Source organism: Camelina sativa, chromosome 7 (genome assembly GCF_030686135.1).
Source record: "Camelina sativa cultivar CO46 ecotype springtype chromosome 7, ASM3068613v1".
Lineage (NCBI taxonomy): Eukaryota > Viridiplantae > Streptophyta > Magnoliopsida > Brassicales > Brassicaceae > Camelina > Camelina sativa.
In genome coordinates, this window is record NC_141886.1 from 24197333 (window position 1) to 24217372 (window position 20040).

The following is a 20040-nucleotide window of genomic DNA, read 5'->3' on the forward strand; positions in this document are numbered from 1 at the left end:
TATACAGTCTTTTTAGTTAGCCTTTTCAATATATCAAAGATATTGCTCATTTTTTTGAATAAAGTTAGTTTGGCATTTCCAAGAAATTAGGTGGAGATGACCTTACTGTCTGTCTTTTTATGGAACAAAAAAAAAGTTGTGGATGGTAAGCTAATCATTTAAGGAATTTTAGTTGATACTTCTTTTTATAAATTGTCGAACATAATACTTGGTTATGGCAAAAGTAATCAAATAGTAAAATAGTACTCACTCATCAATCATCATTATGATATTAGATAACTAACTATCCAATGTCTTATCTCAATAAACTTATGTACGTATGCATCTAGACATAATCAAGAGTCGGGAAAATGAAAATGACACAAGCACATATATGCGTATATGCGTGTGCATATATAGACTGGAATGATCACACGAACCGAACCAGACAAGCAATCTAAATTTTGGAATACTAATTACTTCCGATTCGTAATCACAATATTCTAAGGATAATGCTTTTTGCGTTAGAGATTTTAAAAAAATATTAGTGAAAAGGTTAGGAACTTATTTAAGTGAAATTATAAATTATATGTTCGCTAGAGTCCAAAACTAAAGTAGAGACAAGCCAGTTGGGATGGTGTTGTTCATGTAAGTGCGCGACAATTGTGCAACTAATCTTCTTTAATTTTCGACTTCGTGTAATCTATAATAATAATACGTATTTGTATTTCATACGTATTTCTATTTTATATTTGTCGACGTAATTAAATATATCGTTTTGACCTGATCCATTTATGGATTTGGAAATGTTTCAAAATATTGTACATCTTTTTCTAAAATGGGTTTAGGTTTAGATATGTTCTTTTAAAAGTAAGATTTTTAAGGTTCGGTTATCCCCAAAAAAAGTAAGATTTTTAAGGTAACATAAGAACTAAGCATGTCTTAATCATATCACTCAATTAAAGATCTAAGATGATTTTACTAACCACCAAATTACAACTAAATCAACTTGGATTCTCACGCCTGTCATGATAGTGTGGTACCATCACATCACTATGTTCAATTTTTGTATTTAACTGTAAACAAAAATACTCAAAAAGTTCGTGATATTTGAACAATAATTTCAAGTCTCAAGTGATTAAATTAAAAACATAATCGTACAATATTTCTTTTTAAAAGAAAAAAAGGCCACAAAAATTGGAGTAAATTATCTCCAGTGTTTCAGTATAAACTCACCAGCACAAGGAGCCTTGCATAACACTCAACAAGTCTTGCTTATTACTTCAAACCTTTTTACTCTGATGCTTTGGTCTTCTTCTTTTTCTTCTTCTTTGTGGGCTCTGATGCTACTACTTTTCTTTTAGACTTGGAATCATCCTTCTCGTCTTGGTCTATTAAATGCTCGTATTCTTCAAGACTCGCAAATGGAGATTTCCGTTTTCTTTTCTCTTGCTTTTTCTTCTTACCACGACCATCATCACCATCACTATCATTATCACCACTATCATCAACATCTTCTTCACCATCATGCATGTCCATTTCCATGTCTGAGTCCATCTCTGCATCACTCACATCAGCCACAAGCTCTTCCTCATCGTCTCCTGCTACTCTATCGAGATCATCATAATCATACTCACTGCCTTCTTCTTCCACAGCATCATCATCAACATCATCCAACATATTCTCAATCTCATCATTGTCACTCTCATCACCACCATCGAGTTCAACATCACTACCATAGTTTTCTCCACCATCACCGTCATTGACATCGTAAAGTTCTTCGGCAGCTTCTTCTTCAGGTAGCTTCTTCTTCTTCTTTCTCTTTGATTGTTTCGTACTGTTCATCTTGTTCACATAGAACTTGTGGAAGACTAGATCCTCCGGGGCCACGTCTCCTTCTTCTAACGAGAGAATCTCAGCTCCAATCACACGGTTTGACATGTCAAGCTGTACATGCAAAGAAAAAGAAGAACTGTTACAGGTGAAAGTAGATAACAAAATGGTTTACAGCTCTAGTTGTTGGAAGCTTGAGCTTTTTACCTTCTTGGAAGGTTCGATCTGGGAGCCACCATGCCAAGTGTTTTGCTTTGCTTTCTTCTCCATGAATTTATCCAAGAAAGCACTGAGAGATAAATCGATCAACGGGTTTCCGTTGTAAATAATATTTGTTCCCGAGAGAAGGGTTCCGGCCATTGTAGCAACCGAGGGGTGAGCATGTTTTGAAAGAACCACCAACTCCCACCAACTCGCACGGTCTGCGTTACTGTTAATTTGAGATCAAGGATTCAGTTCCAACCAAGAAGGCTTAAAATATTATCGTTGTTCCACGCATAGCTTGTCAGACATATATTTAGGACAAAAGCAGTATACTTAAGCTTCGATGAAAGATGAAATTAACTGACCAGTAAGAAGGTTCTCTATGACGAGGATCATATCCTCCAGGAAGAAAACTTGATTTCTTTGGTGGTTGGCTTCTTTTTTCCATGTCATTAGAAACCTCCATGGTGTTTTGAAGCTCATGGGGAGTTTCTTCTATAAACAGCTCTTCAGAATCATCAGAAGCATAATCATCCTCTTCATCAGATTGCCTGGCTGCCAAAGCCTCTTCGTCATCTGAAGAAGAATCACCATCTCTACCTGTAATTTCACCACCATCATGATCAACTTGAACATTACTCTTGTCATTCTCTGCTACATTAATGGGAACAATATCATCTCCCTCTATCACATCCTCAAAATGTTCTACATCTTCTTCTTCCTCAACTGATTCACTCTGGACCACCATCTTCCTGCAAGGTATATATACGGACCATTGTATCACCAGATAAAAGCCATGGCATATATGGTTAACAGAACAAAAAATGCTTACCATAGAGGTGGTCTTGCTTTTAACACTTCAGACAAAAGGAAAAGGCATGCACAGGCATACTGTGGTGGCTGTTGAAGTGCAACCTATTCAAATATTTAAGAGTAAACTTTAGAGATAACGGAAAAAAGTTTGTATACAGAGTGTGTCAACACGAATAATTAATATAACAAAATAATCAAGATTTCGGTATAGGACGAATGATATTAATATTGTCACTGAAACCATAAATTACTTGTTCATGTTACCAACCTGCAAGATTCTTTTGGCGAAGGCAGCCACACGCTTCACATTTATATCATTTTTCATGGCTCTGAGAAGAAGTCCAATAAACATTTCAGCCTGAAAATTAGGAATGAAAAATTATTAAACAGGGTTATGAAGAAAAGCCTATGGCGTATGCCAGGGGAGGATACATAAGTGTTTTTCTCACAAGATTAAAAATGTATGAAATGTGAATACGCTAACACTCTGCAACCAATTTCGGGATCTACCAAATTGTAAGGGTGATAATCCATTCATAAACTAAGAATAATCTGACGTGATGGAAACACAGAAATACAGAAGCCTCAAAATCTAACTTGCCTTAGAAGAGTTCATTGCAGAGGGAAGTAGAAGTTTCGAGTACAACGCACGGTAAAACCTGTCACTGACAATCTTATTCTTGGATGAGATCTTGTCAAGAAGCATAAGTGATTGAACTCCCACATTGAAATTCTTCGAGTGTACCTAGATGCATTCAAGATCCCATTTTCTTTATTAATTTTCTGGTTGCAACAAATGAAACGAAAGTTACACGATGAAACTTTAGGAGTTACCAGTTTAAAAAGCACCGGCGTCTGAGATTCAATAATATCATCGGCCTCGTCGGTGGAAACATATGGAAAAGCTCTGTTAACTCCCTGCAATAACGGAATAAGCTATAAGTTGAGATCTATAAAGTCTCAATGCTATAAAATATCATGTATACAAAAATAAAACATCCGGACTAACAGTTAGTAAAGCTGATAAAATCCTGGAATCCAATTCAACAGGTGAATCAGATGGTGTCTCTTGTTTAGTGTCCTTTGGGTTGGCATTTTTCTTATTAGCGACTCCTTTATCATCTGCGCCTTGTTTTCTAGTTGCTTCAGTGGTTAAAACCTACAAGAATGCAAAAACACTCCTGTATCTCAGATTTGAGTTTCCAACGGGTGAAATAATTGATGTTATGACTTATGATTACACCCAAAAGAAAACTTTTAAGGGCTGTAGAAGTCTCTGAGAAGGTAGAAATGGAGGCAAAAAATTTAAGATCACAAGAAAATGTTTGATTTCTCACTTATTTAGAAGTTAGATGCCAGTTCTATACCTTAAATAGGGCAAAATATACATCAATTAGGCGTTTTGCCACCTTTGGATCATCTCCTTTGTGGCTCAATCGAATCTGACTCAAAAAGTTAACCTGTGAAGTTTAGAAAGGTTAATAAGCATGGTTTAAGGAAAGCTACTAGTGGATAAACTTTATACTACTCTTCTTCCGTAAAGTCTCAGTAAAAATGTTTCCCATTCAGATCAAAAGGACTTAAATATTACACTTCAGATTGTGATACCATAAACCAGTTTACAGAGATGAATAAGAAAACGAAGAAAAATGGATATCGTGAACCTTAGTAGAGTAGAATAGTGGAACAGGATAAACAGTAAATAAAACGACATACCCCATGATATTTTGCACGCAACCCAAGATGAGGTCGGAAGAGAAAGGAGTCAACTTCATCAATCACCACAGCCTGCAAAAATTACTATACAGTTAAGCCAAAGAGAAGAGGCCAAACAAAAAAATCAATAAGTAACCAAATACTGAAACAGGTTGAATAGCCGCACCTTCATATTAGGATGATCAGCCAAAAGATTTGTTAGGTGATAATCAGCATTAGATGCACTCTTGTTTTGAGGATCCCCCAACTGTGTAAAGTAATCCACAGAACAATTAAAGGGGGCACAGCTGGAAATAAATAATTAGAATACAAATATTTAAAAGTAACAATTGACAATACCTTGTTCACCAATGACACTAGCAATTTCCGCTCTTGTTCTGATTTGCTTGTCAACATGAAAAATATTGTCTGAACCAAAAAGAAAAAAAATTACTTAAACATCGATAATACTTAAATGTCTAATATGACAGCTCATCAAGAATCTTACAAAACCTGGAGACCAATGCTGCTAAATAAGCTAGGGGTGCAGAGTGGTGATAGGATATACCTTTAAAGCCTTGTCTTTAAGCTCTGGGAGCATATCTTTAGATGATTCATCAAGGGCGTTGACAAATCGCTCATACCTACAAATCAGCATCGTAAGCTAATTAACTGACACATCGATCCTCTGGAACACATAGAAGATACAGATCTTGGAAAAACGATATACACACATCCCTCGTGGCCTGATTTAAACTAACTACATTTTGAAAAGCTTTTGGGAAGTATATGCTATCTGACAATGTTCTATATTTTTTTCTTGTCTAATGAGGCCATCAAAGAAGCCTAAGAAACCAACTTGATGGGGTAACTACAACAACAAGAAGCAAAATGATAAGTTTTCTTTACCTCTGTTTCAAGCATTCCTCCCAGTACCAAAATAGCAAAAGCGAGTAACCATCCTTATTTTCCGGAATGCTGTTTAAGGGTCGTTGTAAAAGTGTCTTCAGCTTGCGATCAGGTAATAACCTGGAGAAGAAAAAAAGCTCAGTTAATTAGCAAAAAAAATTAAGACTGACATAATTTTGGACACATAAAACTCGAAAGCAAAGTATGAGAGTAAGAAATATGTGCCTGATCAAAATTTCTGACAGAGCCTTAAGACCCCTAAATGCAAATCTTTTTCCAACCTTTGAAGTCACCATTCCTGCAATAAACAGAGACATCAACAAAATGCTTCAGATGATTTCAAAATTCCAAAACAAATAGAAACTAAATGAACCTAGAAAAGACTCGTTTTCATTCAATATAAAGATCAGAGTTTTTCTTGGAAACACACACAAGAAACATACCCAATAAGGCATCAAGAGACCTCATATTTGCAATGGGATTCTCTCCAACCATAATCTCAAAGGCAGTGATTTTATCAGCCACTGTCCCTGACTTTTGAGCAGACATCACCATCTTCATATCTCCACCTTTTCCTTTCGAAGTTACAAAGTCCTCTGCGTATTGCCACATCAACCTCTCTCCTAATTCTCTCTTCTTCTCCACCACACCGTTGAAATCCTCCTTATTCGCCACCGCCACTTTACTACGGCCACCAAAGACCTTCTCCTCCAGCTCCGCCGCATCATTGTACCATTCAGAGCTCAATAAACTCGCTTTCACCAATGGTAACTTAGGCAAACCCTTGAATTCATCGAAACGTTTGGCCTTAACCCCAGTAGTATCATCCTCAATAGATAAAAATCCAGGCTTTGGCTTCGGCTGTATGGTTTGTTTCGCCGCCGCATCTTTGTTTGGATTCTTGCCCTTTTCATTTCCAGTGTTCGATTTCGGGTTCTTTGTTGCGTCTCCTCCTTCTTCTTCATTAGCCTTATGATCGGCGGAAGCGTCCTTCTTAGGTTTTCTCTTTCTCTGGGATTTGGGTTTAAGAGGCTTTCTGAAATCAGTGTCGTTGAAACCAGAAGAAGGAAGAGATGAAGCTAAACCAATAGAGGAAGCGAACGATGCGATGTCAGATGTGAGTAGACTCAAGTCCTGAGATGATTTACTCAATGGCTTTGTCTTTGACATTGTTTTTTTTTTTTTTCAATCAAAGCATATGAAGAGGGGTTCTGAGAGATTGCAGCAGCAAAATTAGGTTTGATTCAAATCTCTGTGCTTTTGAGATTGGAGAAAGAGAACTTCAAAGTGGTTTTTTGGGGTTCTTCTACAAAAGCCTTTTGCTAGGGTTTTAGAAAACGGCACGAGAGACAGAGCAGACACAGAGAATGGCAAAAGTGTAATTTAATAAATTATACTGGATTAAGACAGGGGCAAAACAGTCTTAACACCCAAGTCTCTCTAATTTGTCTCCGTGTAAAGTTCTTTCAGAAACAAAAGCTTTTGTGTTCCTCTGAGACTGTCCCAGCCCAATAGCTTATGTGTTCACTAAAAGAACAATATATTTTGACAAAAACATTCGGAAATCGCTTTAGTTCACTACGCAACCAAACAATTCATGGAGTCCATTAGTGTATTAGACACTTTATGGAAAGAAATTAGAGAAATAGACATTTTTTTGAAAAATTTGAGAAATAGGCACTTTTCTTATTTTTGTGAGATAAAGTATTTGTGAAGCAAATTAAGTTAAGTTAGTATTTAAAAATCCCCCGGATACTAAGGACAAAAAAACTGAAAAAGACCAGTGTACCCATGTCTGATATAAAATAGAGTTTTATTAGTTTATTCTATTTTTTGTGTAATTGGATCCCAAAATATTGAATCGCAACCCATTTTATTTTTTTCGGCCCAAACATTTAGGCTCAAATATTTTTTGATCTAATATTTTGGCTCATTAGTTAACAAATCGCAAACCTTAGTTTCTGGTTACGACTCTAGTCCGGTGTACGAGCCGCTTTGAGAGAGAGCAGTTTCAGAGAGTCCAGTTGGAGAAGCGATGTCTATAGAGGCTAGGTGTACTCGTAGTGGTGCGAAACGCAGGATAAAAGGCGAGAGTAGCAAGACAGGTCAGTTTCATTCTGAATTTTGGTGTATTTCGAATTCTATTTCTAATTTTGGTGTTCAATCCGAGTGTCTCGATTTTTTCTACTTTTGGTGTTCAATCCGAGTGTCTCGATTTTTTCTACTTTTGGTGTTCAATCCGAGTTTTCTAGTTTTCGATTCCAATCCGAGTTTTTTATTCCATTCCCAGTTTTCGATTTTTTCTACTTTAGGTGTTCAATCTCGATTTTTTCTACTTTTGGTGTTCAATCTCGATTTTTTCAAATTTGTTGTTCAATCCGATGTTTTCGATTTCCATTTTTCGTGTTCAGTCCTATTTTTCGATTTTTCTCTAATATCTTTGTCTATATTTTTTGGGTGTTCAGTCCGAGTTTCGATTTATATTTTTGGTGTTCAGTTCCGAGTTCTCGATTTCTCTTGTCCTTTGGTGTTCGGATAGTGTCTTGCAGTTTTCTCATCTTTTATTTACTAACAAGTCAAAATTTTATAAAAATCCAGATCGGAATCTCTCTTCATGCATACTGCCGAGAGAGTCAGAGGTTGAAGAAGAAGGTGTCGACCATGGTCTTCCAGAGTGAATCCTTGGAAGAGGTTGCTATCCTAAGGAATCAAGGCTCAACATCTATTCCAAACCGGAGTACCTAGGGGATATTGCTGAGTACCTCGCCGGTACAAGTTTTTACTACCGTCTGATGAACTCCCAGTTTGGAAAGCTGTTCAAGTATCCAGTCTGCCGTACACTTCACTCGGCCAAGCTTATTCATGGTCCGTTATGTCGGCAATTAGTGACGAAGAAGAGGCATGAACTTTGGTTCGTTTTTGGAGGGAAGCCTATGAGATTCTAACTCCGAGAATTTCACATTACGACGAGGTTGGCATGTGGACAATTTCCGAGTGAAGAGGAGTTCAAAAGCCATAACAAAAATTCAACCAGTGTTTGGAAGAGATTATTTGGTGCAAAAAAATCTGTGAGTGTCTCAAGCATCTCGGATATGCTAAAAGCAGACAGCAAACTGAAGGAAGATGATGAAGAGAAGATGTCTCCCTGGAAAAGGTTCTGCTTGGTTCTGATTCTCTTGGTGGACGGTGTGGTTATTTGCAGTAACAAATACCTTCATATAACAAACAAGTATGTGGAGATGCTTGATGATATTGAATTCTTCTTGTCATACCCGTGGGGCAGAGAAGCATTCATCCATACAATTGAGAGGTTTGGACCTCCTGAACAAAGCAGTACCGACCCCTTCATAGAACTTAAAGCCCGCCTCAATCAAAAAAGCAGTTGCTGTTATGAATTTCCATTGGCACTCCAAATGCAGGCGTTTGATGCAATTCCACTGCTTTTGTCTAAGATACCGGAGCCAGGTGACATGCGCGATTATACTCAGATTGCATATGAGGATCTGGGGACAAATATCATCATTCTACATCAAAAAGACATCCTCCAGGTGGAAGTCGATGAAAAGGTAATGTACACCACTTTAGTTGTACACTTCTCGTTAACATTAGTTATTTACTGCGATGTCTTGTTTGAAACTGTTCTCACTGACATTCATTTATACATTTGAAGGTTGCTTACACGCTTGAGGGTGATGGGTGCTTAGAAGAAATGGATTTTGGGTGGGACGAAGATGCTGTAGATGAGAAGGTGAATTATATGGAGAACTTGCTAATCGAAGGTCATGAGTTTACTCAGTCAGAATGGCCAGGTGGAGAAGTTGTTGTGAATGATGACAAAGCTAGTGGTGTTAAGAAATCGGCTGCTAGGTGAGGAGTCAAGAAAGAGCCTGCTAGGAGAGGTGGTAATGTTTCAAAAGCCAAAAAAGATGCTGATACAAAAAAGGATGATGGAGACAATATTGAGATGGTGAAGAAATTGATAGCGGAGGCACAGAAAGAGACAGAAAAAGCATTGAGGGGAGAGATGATGAAGATGTTTGCCGGGCTGACTAAATGTGACTGTGGGGGTCTATTGCCATCTCCCAGGGTCAACAATAAGAGGAAAAGGACTGAGGTGGAGACAGAAATGTGTCCTGAAAAAACAGGTGCTATGGAGGAGGGAGATAGCATTGCTAACAGTAACGCCACAAATGGGCTGAGGCTTACCCACATGTACAAGACATCATCAAAGATCTCGACTCACTGGATCTGTCAGTCCCCCAAGAGAGTTCAAAAATGGATAGTGGACATGTACCAGAGAAGGTGGGATATGATAATACAGCAGGAGACGAATTTGGACAGGTAAATATGATTTAGTGTACCATATGCGGAATTTGGTGTTCAATCCATTTTGGGATGAATACAATCTAATTTGTTTTTGACTTGCAGAGCATGGACTTTGAGAACGAATGGTGTACAAGCAATGATTCACCGTTTGTTGAACACAATGCCTTTGCTATTGTGCCCTCCGGTTTAGAAAGTGGACATGAAGGATTATGTCATTATCCAGAAATTGCTGAAACAGAAACCTGCGGAGAGGTTAGTGAACACCTAAAATTGGTTTATATGTATATATCAATGTTCTTTAGTTATTTGGCTCAGATTATATTGCTTTTGAACAGGAAAAATTGGGTTCTTCTCCGCAGAGTCCACAATTGTTGGTAAAGAAGTCTAAGAGAGTTCCCCGTGCTTCAAGGTACGTTAAGGGTGGAGAGTATACTGGTGGTGACCCAAAGTTAAAAGCTCTATTTGCAAGCAAGCAGAAAACTCCTGAGTACCACCCGATGTACTGTTTAGATGTGGACAAATTTGAGACGTTAAAGGACCTGCTGGAGGCCAATGAGGAGCAGTAAGTTCAGCTCAGCTAGATTGTTAGTTAATTTATTCTTGTAATTAAATTATCTAACAAATAATTGGTTATTGTTCAGGGCGTTTACGATTGTAACTAAGCACACAATAACATATCGGTTTTTCCTCGACATAGCTGAGGCCCAATACCCATTGAACACAAAGGTAAAAAACATGTACACCTATCTGATTGTTTTATTTACATCGAACATGATAGTATAAGTCACTAAGTTGTTGAGAATGATAAACAGCATATGCAGGTAATAATGTCTATGCTATGGCGCAGAAGGGGAGCTGTGTACACCACAGGAAGAGCTTCTTTTGTTGACACTTATTCTGTGACCCTTCTAAATAACAAATACGAGAGTTTCAAGGCGTGGAAGAATAAGAAGAAGTACAATTGGGGACTGGATTTAAGAGCATTTGTTCTGGGCAAATCAAAAGGGCAGATGCCAACAACGTTTGTACAACATGTCGACATGGTGTACATCCCTATGAACTGGTCCGACAAACACTGGGTAGGTCTGTTAATTAACTTGAGGCTGGGTGAAGTAGAGGTGTTTGACCCTTGTATTGAAGCTAGCTCCGACGAGGAAGTAACGTCTCTGATGGCGCCTGTTGTAGAGATGGTTCCCTGGTTGGTTATCGATACAATTGGAAAGAAGTATAGAAAGAACTTCTCAACAAAACCACTAACATGGAGGAGGGTTGAAGGAATATACAAGAACCAGAGAGGAGGAGGTGACAGTGGTCCTGTTGCAGCCAAATTTCTTGAGATGCACGCGTATGGGCTCGGCATACATGAGATGGGCATGATTACGGATGACAGTGTTGACGAGTTAAGGAAGGTGTACGCGATGGATGCATATGAAGCGTTCATTGAGAGGTGTGAGGACTAAAAAGGTTGAATGAATTTGGGGACTTGAATTACTTTTTCTGTTTTGCTTGTTTAAATTTTGAGACCTGTACAGTTATTTCAAATTAGCTGTTTAATATGAATGGTTTAATGTTTTTATAAGTGTGCAAAACATTGTACACCACTGAACTGAAGATGAATGGTTTAATATCTTAGTGTTTAAATGTTTCAATCTGGACACCAAACTACACAACTAGTTTGCTACAGTACATACTTTGTAATAAAAAAAAAAAATTAAACTCATATTCTAAGTTCAAAATATTCTATTAGGGTACAGATGGTACATCACAGCTGTATACCCTGTGCATTATCTTGTGGTGTACAGAGAATACACCACATCTGAATTCCTTGTGCAAACGCTTATAGTGTACAGACTGTACACAACGTCTGAATACCCTAAGCATTTTTCATATGGTGTACTGAGGGTACACCGAATTTGTCCAAAGAGTATACCACATCTGTATACCCTTAGCATTTTCTATTGGTATACGCTCAGTACATATAACTGTATATCTTACTGTATATAGCCTCTAAAATGTGAAACTATACCCTCAAAACTATACCCTAAACCCTAACCCCTATCTAAACTATACCCTAAAGTACAATAGTGAACTCAAACCTTAAAAATAAAACATTTTGTTTCAAGATTTAAGTTCAAAAGTGACATAGCACCATGAATAAAAAAAGAAATTTTGAAACAATAACCTCAAAAATAAATTCTAAACCCTAACCCCATCAAAACTAAACCCTAAAGTACAATAGAGAACCCAAACCTTAAAAAATAAACATTTTATTACTCTATTTAAGTTCAAAAGTGATATAGCCCCATGACTAAAAATTGAAATTTGAAAACAGTACCCTAAAATATAAACCCTAAACACTCTCTCAAATCTATACCCTATCTTGTGGTGTACAGAAGGTACACCGCATCTGTATACCACATGCATTATGTTGTGGTGTACAGAGAGTACACCATATCTGAGTTCCTTGTGCAAACGCTTATAGTGTACAGACTGTACACCACATCTGAATACCCTAAGCATTTTTCATAAGGTGTACAGAGGGTACACCTAAGCTGTCCAGAGAGTACACCACATCTGTATACCCTTAGCATTTTCTATTGGTGTACGCTCAGTACATCTAACAGTATATAGCCTTTAAAATGTGAAACTATACCCTCAAAACTATACCCTAAACGCTAATCCCTATCTAAACTATACCCTAAAGTACAATAGAGAACCCAAACCTTTAAAAAAAAACATTTTGTTTCAAGATTTAAGTTCAAAAGTGACATAGCACCATGAATAAAAATAGAAATTTGGAAACAATAACCTCAAAAATAAATTATAAACCCTAACCCCATCAAAACTAAACCCTAAAGTACAATACATAACCCAAACCTTAAAAAATAAACATTTTGTTACTCTATTTAAGTTCCAAAGTGATATAGCCCCATGACTAAAAATTTAAATTAGAAAACAGTATCCTAAAATATAAACTCTAAACCCTAAACCCTCTCTCAAATCTATACCAATTCTTGTGGTGTACAGAGGGTACACCGCATCTGTATACCACGTGCATTATGTTGTGGGTTAGAGAGTGTACAATACATATAACATCTTTGTCTTATTTGACAATATTGTTGAATTTCTGGTCAAATTTGAATTAGAAATTGTTGGAAGTAGAAGAGACAAAAATGCTGCAACAGTTCTTGTCCTTCTCAAATTAGAAATATTATAAAAAATTTGACAGCTCTTATTTTAGAGTCATTGTACCTTTGTCTTCACATATAAAAGGCAAAAGTATTTTAGAGCAAGAATATTAGAGAATATTGAAGCAAAACAAGTGGGAGGGGGGCCAAAAAGTGATGATCCTTATTAAGGTCCTATTTCTCCTTTTATGCAATTCTCACAATTGTCTAAGGTTTACTTCCTTTTATTTAGTATAAACCCTAAACCCTAACCCTAATCAAAACTATACCCTAAAGTACAATAGAGAACCCAAACTTTAATATGAATAATTTGAATATCAAAAATAGAAAATAAACACATAAATCCCTCATAACAATAAATCAAGTTGCAATATAATTCGTTGGTGGGCAACCTCTGGTGTACCCTGATTAGCCAGACTTGTACACCATCAAAGTAGTGTATCAAAAGAAAGGGGATGTCAATCCAAATAACGGATTGGGCTATAGTCCTTCTAGCTCTTAAAGTATCAAAAAATAACATACCCCGTTAAAATCCGAAAAACTAAAAAAGGGTGTACAGAACGCCACAACTGTTGTACACCTTCAAACACCAAACTTCAACTTCAGCGGAGCGGGACCGAACAACGAACCCTATTGTGTCCCAAACCATTGCACCTACCGCATCTGTTTTGCTTTGAGCTGGTCTTCGATTTCTGTTAAAAAACATGTATATCGTTGTTGTAAATATGAAAGACATAAATAAAAAAATAAAGGAAAGGGTAGAAAGTAAACCTCAAACTCTCCGGTAGATGGGATCCTCGTTTTAGGTGGTCTCCCGGGAGGACGTTTAGTCTCAGGTGGAAGAATATAGCGTATCATGATGCATTCCGGTACGTTTACCTCTGATGGGTCTTGAAGTGGTAGGATAACGCCATCAAACGTTGGACGCCATGTATCTTTCTTGTGCATGTGGCCAACAAGTGATTGGTATTCAAGTCCCCTCGCCTTTGCAGCAGCCATTGCGTGTGAACAAGGGATTTGAAGCAGCTGAAATGCTCTACAAGTGCAAGTACGTTTCTCTAATGATACGTGGAATTTTTGTCCATCTTTTGCTGTGATTTCACAATCCCAAGCCGATGCAAGTCGAACCTGTACACCAATTGATTCCTTAAGCTGCTTCTTCAAAAATTTCTCAACTTCGACAGAAATATACCCTCGACAATTAGTCACCTTCTTCCTCCGGGATTCAAACCACCTACTCAGCATCTTTCGAAAGAATTCAATGAGGGCAACAATTGGGCTATCTCTAGCCGGTAGCAGTGCATGGTTGAGAGATTCAGCTATATTGTTTGTCAGTAAGTTATAGCGCTCCCCTTTAAAGTGTGCACGCGGCCAATGTGCAACTCCAATCTTCTGTAGGTATTTCCAACATTGAGGCTTCCTTTTCTTAATACGTCCATACCACTTGTTAAAGTCTTTAACTCTGAACGCCTCCCCAGCTTTCCAAACAAGGCCGACCGTTCTTGAATACAAACTTCTGATATTGCACTTCAGGTGTACGAGACAACAGCCATGGTGCGCTCGAGGGTACACCAGAGACTTAGCATGGTATATTGACTGGTGGCGATCAGATATGATAGTTAGATCAGTCCCATCGTGTACAATGTCTTTCAGTTTCTCCATGAACCAGGTCCAGGAATCGTGATTCTCGCTGTCCACTATAGCGAAAGCTATTGGAAATACCTGAAAATTTGCATCTTGTCCACTAGCAGTAAGCAAGCATCCGTTGTATTTTCCGTGGAGGTGAGTTCTATTGATAACAACAACACGCCGAATGTATTTCAGGCCTTGAATACTTGCACCCAATGCAACAAAAGCAAATTTAAACCTTTCCTCTCCAACCTCATCATCTTCTATCAGTAAGTGGTACACCGTCCCAGGATTTGCAACTTGCAACAAATGCAAATATAGGGGCAAAAGTAAGTAAGAAGACTCCTCTGTCCCCTGAGCAGACGCTACCGCTAATTCTCTGGCTTTCCAGCATTTCCAATAAGAAGCCGTAACATTATGCTCCCCTAACACAACTTCAGGTAGATCTCTCGCTCTAGGACCCCCTAAAACATTTACATACTTCGACCGTAGTAAAGCAGACATTACCTTGGACGTGGCGTGTTTTGTAAACTGACCTCGGGTCTCCACATCACAAATATGTTCGAGCTTCACTTTCCTAACTTCGTACTCCTCGCTATCACCTATCTGATGCGCGTACACCCGCCAGTCGCATAGCTTGTCAACACATTGTGCAACGAGATAACACTTTTTGTACCTGACAAACCTAAAGCGAAAAACCTGATTGATTGCATGAATAAACAGTACTATTTTGAATTCATCTTTCGTCTCGAAATTACGGCCAACATACATCACGTCGTCTTCTTTACTAAGATCTATGCCATGAACTCATTTGTGTCAGTTTCCATGAACATCGGTTCAATGTCTTCAAAACCATATATTTCAGACATTTGAATCCCTGTTTTTAACGCTGCAGACTGTTTTTCCTTCATCTCAGTAGAAGACAATTTTTTGAGACTTTTTTCCTCTTACCTTCGACAGGAGCAGAAACATCTAGCATCGGAGGAGCACAATCTATCAGCAGAGGACGGCAGTCTTCAATAGGAGCACGTCAAGGTAGCAACGGAGGAGGGCTGACAAAATCATCCATATCACGAAGAAGATCAGTATATCTCTGTACCTTTCTCGGAGGCGGGTCCATTACATCATCGTTGCCAATTTCTTGTCTGGGAGGTTCCATCATCACATCATCGTTGCCCATATCTTCTCTGGGAGGTTCCATCTCCCCATTGTCCTCTAACACAAAATTTGTCCAATAGTCGTAATCGTAGTCCTCCTCATCTGCAAATCCATCGTCTTCAGCATCCTCTTCTTCACTGCAATCAGTACGAACACTGCTTTGGATATCATCATCATTGGTTTCGATATCAGCAAGCACTCCCGAGCCTTTAGCAATCCGAGCCTCAACTGCTACAATTTGAGATAAGAGAGTCTCATCATCAATATCACCGAAAATGTCAGTCTCATCGCGATGGTGTACGCTCGTTTGCTATGGTACACCAATGGTGTAAGGTTGCAGATATGTAGCAGTGTTTACGGCAATCACCTCCCTGCAGTCGTTCTTCTCTTGTAGGCAGCCATTCTTCTCTTGTACAAGTGGACCACAAATTTCTAGATTCCTCTGTGCAGAAGATGAGACCTTTTGGTGTACCACAGTCTCATCGCGATGGTGTACGCTCGTTTTCTGTGGTACACCAATGGTGTAAGGTTGCAGATCCGTAGCAGTGTTTGCGACAATCAGCTCCCTGCAGCCGTTCTTCTCTTGTACAAGTGGAGAGCCACGGATCGAAGGAGAGACATTTATTTCAAGGGGATCTAGGAACCGAAGTTCACCATCAACGAATCTTTGCAAGGTGACAAACAGATTTACAGAATTGTCAGACTTAAGGAGGGACTTGAAAACCCTGAAAGACCAGTCGTCTCTGATTTCCGTCGGAGGTATCTCCCGGCCGTTGAGCCTAACCAAAACATCATCAGCCCAGTAAGACATTCTAACAAAAACATCATGGTCAAAAATCCTGAATTTTTGTTGGATAGTTTCTTCAAAGGATTTAAATGTGTGGATGAATCCGCAGTTTATACACTTCCCAGGCCTAGTTTTGTCAATCTTGAAGTCCCACCACCCATTATCGAAGCAAATCCACCGGCCGACCAAGGAGACGCACAACTCGTCCCCTGAAAAACAAAACAGAGAAACGTTTGTATAAGTGGGTGATGAAGCAAAGCCAAAAATTCTTAAATTTTAAGAGTTTTCTAAAAAACAAACCTTCCATATTGATGCCACTTCCACAATGCTTCTCAAATTTCACTCTGATTTCGGAAAAAATGGTAAGTGTTTATGCTCTGGTTCAATGTCGATGAGGTTTAATGTCGTGCAGACAAATAAGATTCAACATTAAATAATGAAGATGAGGAAGCTAAGTTTTGGAAATTTTTTTTTTTTTATTGATGTGTGAAAGAGATTGAAAAATATAAAGCCCATGAACAAAAAAATATCAGGTCCAATAACAAATTTGTTTTGTTTTTATTTGTATATATAATTTCACACAAAAAATGGTATAAAAGTATATTACTAAAGGTCTCTCTAATAGAAATCTGTACTAGAGAAAGAGAGAGAAATATGTCTATTTCTCAAATATCTTTGTATAAATGCCTATTTATCAAATTATTGTACGAGAAAGTGTCTTCCTTCCTAATATTGTCCATGCATATGAATATGATGATGGCATGAGCATCCGTCTCTGGTTTGTCACTCGTCTTTCCATAGCCTCTCTTCAAAGTCTGACAACTCTTAGAAATCAGCTTTTCTGTTTCTAATTTCAAACATTTTTAGCTATATAACGTCATTGTAAAACAACTTTTTTGGATTTTAAATAAATTTTACATTCAATTAAAGATATATGAAAATAATACTAGCTACGTAAATACACTTCACTCAGATTGGTCAAAAGTATGGAATGATATATATAAAAATATATATTTGGCTTCAAATAAGTGAAACTACAAACATGAACTCGTGATGACTTTCAAATCCCCTATAGCTTTGAGTTGAAGATCTTTGGAACACTGTCCCTCCTTTTTTGTCAACCTCCATCGGCATATGATGATTAATTATGTGCCTTTGGTTTTGGAGGAGTTGCAAAGTGTCGTGAGGATTGGCCTGCCTTTATCGATGGACTGACCATCTCTGGCTTTGAAGGAAGATGGCTACCGTTTTGGTTCACTTGATATGGAGCTCTAGCCACAGCCCTGTTATTCAAAACGTATACTTTAACTTGTAAATTATATAGCTCTTATAGAAATATTGAAGCATCATCATCAAAATTAAAATTAAACAAATTAATTTGATCGTGGAATCTATATTATTAATACTTCTCTTTTTTGACAATACTATATACTACTTCTTTACTGGTTGTGTACATAGTTTAAGAAGAACAAATTAGAGTCGTCATTATGCTTGGTCTTCATAAACAAACTAGATATTGACTTACAAAGAGTTTTTAATTAGTGTTTCTTTACCTAGAAATTTCCTGATATTTTACTAATAAAAATTCTTCAAACAATAAGGACTAGCTAAACACTATAACAGTTGTGGAGTATTCAGAACGAAAAAAAAAAAGTCACCTGTCAACACGAAGTGATTAACTCATATTTCTTATATATTACTCTATGTCTCATCTCAAATTAAAAGTATTTTGGTGACAAGTTCCTGATAAGATATGGGATTCCTTAAACAAAGCGTTGAATCATCACTCTCCTAATAAGTTGAGCTAATTCTATTTAGGTTAATTGTACATATTAACTTTAACTAGACTCATATTCGATATTAGGACCAATTTATGTAACCAAAAAGAGAAAAAAAAAAAAAACAGATTCCAAGTTTAGTTTACCTGTCTTTTCGTTTAGCAAAGAAACGATGAAGAGAAGCTCGTCTTGCAATGCGTTCCACACCCTGATGTTGCTGCTGCTCTGTTTGTTGATCTTCATTGTTCCCTGAACTAGTTGGTTCATTCAGATCAGGTATGATCACATTGCTTTTGCTGCTGATGCTAATGTCCATGTCCAGATTCATCTGAGTGTTCTTCGATTTCGATTCAACATGAGCAACATGATTCGCTGCTTTCGCTGCTACTTGCATTATCTCCTTTGCTTTGTCTTCAGGAAACTCGTTAAATACCATAACTTTCCCTCCGAAGAATATGGTCAGCTGTGAATTACCAGGCTCCGGTTCACTGAAATCAAAATCAAACCCGTTTGTATTGTCAAAACTTCACACATCTATAACCGGTTTAAACCGGCACTCCTTGCGACAAAATGTAATAAAGATTGAACATGAAGTCATATCTAACCGAAATCTGGAAAAGGTACATATAAGTTGTATGTGTACGGTACCTGAGATCAATTATATCTATGGCTTTGCCTCCAGAAGAAGTAGAGGCTTCACCATTAGAAAGCTTCTGAATCAACTCGAAGGATCTAGTTCTTGAGGTTTCTGCCTTCTTAATCACATCTTGTTGACCTAAACCAAACCAAAAACTAAACGATTAAAACTCTCACAATTTTACTACCAAAGTAAAAGTAAAATTACAGTTTTTTAAACATTTTCTTAAACAGTCTCAAAGAATCTATCATGCTCAAAATTAGAGGGACAAAACAAATATTTGGGTATTAATTATTTAATCTACAGAGCAGCTCTAGCAAAGGACTAAAACTCTCATACCCCTTATGCTATATAATCAAGAATCAGAAACCCCTATGTTGAATAATCAAGAATCAGAGATTTCTATAACTTTGGTCTTTATGGGCGGCGGCGTTTGAAGTAAAAGTAAAAGGAGAGACATATATTAAAAAAAAATACCTTTGAGATCGAAGTTACCGGCGAGCTCAAGATCGGATTTTCTAGCCAAACCGATATTTATATTCCCAAAACTTCCCTTTTCCTTCAAGTACCGGCTGAGCAAACTACACCTCTGAGAAAAGTTGGACTTCTCCGGCGCTTGTCCGGTCGACGACATACTTATGATTGATATTACAAACACAAAAGAATCAAAGAAGATTCCTGCGTATGGGTTACACGTAAAAAAAAAAAAGATGGAGAGGATTACAAAAATAAAAAAGTATAGAATGTCTTGTGTTTTGCTCATGTGTAAGTTATATAATAAAATCACAAATCCATTTTAGCCAATAGGTTTCTGTGGCTTTAACATCTCCCGAATAAATAAAGAAAACATATAACGTGTTTTTATTTTATTTATTTATTTATTTATTGTTTACATAAATCTAGTAAGTGACAGTGATAGGTGTCCAATATAGAAAAACGTAAATCGTCACGAGTTTGTTTTTCTTAATTATTATACACCTAAACGTACATGCCATATCTCTCGAGTCTCGACTAGCACAGTTTATTAGAGATTTACCATGGTCCAAATCTTCCATTACTATGGTGTCTGATTAACATATTAATTATAGGTTATTTAGTTTCCTA

At 37.5% G+C, this 20040-nt stretch overlaps 4 protein-coding genes across 8 annotated transcripts; 1 reads left to right on the top strand and 3 right to left on the bottom strand.

Annotated features, from left to right (window-relative positions):
- Window positions 1-1068: 1068 nt before the first annotated feature.
- On the bottom strand, window positions 1069-7143 carry LOC104701924 (protein SLOW WALKER 2). Its single transcript, XM_010417689.3, has 16 exons — window positions 5877-7143; window positions 5659-5731; window positions 5434-5553; window positions 5093-5168; window positions 4885-4953; window positions 4712-4792; window positions 4546-4617; window positions 4197-4289; window positions 3839-3988; window positions 3664-3747; window positions 3431-3574; window positions 3098-3187; window positions 2849-2931; window positions 2382-2768; window positions 2020-2242; window positions 1069-1926 (listed from the first exon to the last, which is right to left on the bottom strand). Exons 1-16 carry the CDS (start codon window positions 6601-6603, stop codon window positions 1273-1275), a joined length of 3126 nt encoding a protein of 1041 aa, XP_010415991.1. The 5' UTR covers window positions 6604-7143; the 3' UTR covers window positions 1069-1272.
- A 125-nt stretch (window positions 7144-7268) lies between these two features.
- Window positions 7269-11408, top strand: LOC104701926 (uncharacterized). Of its 2 annotated transcripts, none has more exons than XM_010417690.2 (7): window positions 7269-7538; window positions 8032-8999; window positions 9104-9774; window positions 9862-10011; window positions 10095-10321; window positions 10401-10485; window positions 10572-11408. In XM_010417690.2, the coding sequence occupies exons 3-7, from the start codon at window positions 9709-9711 to the stop codon at window positions 11217-11219; spliced, it is 1176 nt and encodes a 391-aa protein (XP_010415992.2). In that variant the 5' UTR covers window positions 7269-7538; window positions 8032-8999; window positions 9104-9708; the 3' UTR covers window positions 11220-11408. The 2 variants fall into 2 exon arrangements, with proteins under 2 accessions (XP_010415992.2, XP_010415993.2); XM_010417691.2 differs by having other exon boundaries at window positions 10581-11408.
- Window positions 11409-13242: 1834 nt separating this feature from the next.
- LOC104701927 (uncharacterized) lies at window positions 13243-16949 on the bottom strand. 3 transcript variants are annotated; one of them, XR_015561033.1, is made up of 4 exons: window positions 16822-16949; window positions 16251-16730; window positions 13719-16194; window positions 13243-13639 (listed from the first exon to the last, which is right to left on the bottom strand). XR_015561033.1 is itself a non-coding variant. In XM_087456902.1 (2 exons), the coding sequence occupies exons 1-2, from the start codon at window positions 15345-15347 to the stop codon at window positions 13550-13552; spliced, it is 1719 nt and encodes a 572-aa protein (XP_087313028.1). In that variant the 5' UTR covers window positions 15348-15487; the 3' UTR covers window positions 13243-13549. The 3 variants fall into 3 exon arrangements, 1 of the variants encoding a protein (XP_087313028.1); XR_015561032.1 differs by having other exon boundaries at window positions 13719-16730; XM_087456902.1 differs by lacking the exons at window positions 16251-16730; window positions 16822-16949 and having other exon boundaries at window positions 13719-15487.
- Window positions 16950-17401: 452 nt separating this feature from the next.
- On the bottom strand, window positions 17402-19931 carry LOC104701928 (protein TIFY 11B). Of its 2 annotated transcripts, XM_019227763.2 has the most exons (4): window positions 19414-19931; window positions 18948-19074; window positions 18446-18787; window positions 17402-17804 (listed from the first exon to the last, which is right to left on the bottom strand). In XM_019227763.2, the coding sequence occupies exons 1-4, from the start codon at window positions 19697-19699 to the stop codon at window positions 17663-17665; spliced, it is 897 nt and encodes a 298-aa protein (XP_019083308.1). In that variant the 5' UTR covers window positions 19700-19931; the 3' UTR covers window positions 17402-17662. The 2 variants fall into 2 exon arrangements, with proteins under 2 accessions (XP_019083308.1, XP_087313029.1); XM_087456903.1 differs by lacking the exon at window positions 17402-17804 and having other exon boundaries at window positions 18442-18787; window positions 19414-19738.
- Window positions 19932-20040: the final 109 nt, after the last annotated feature.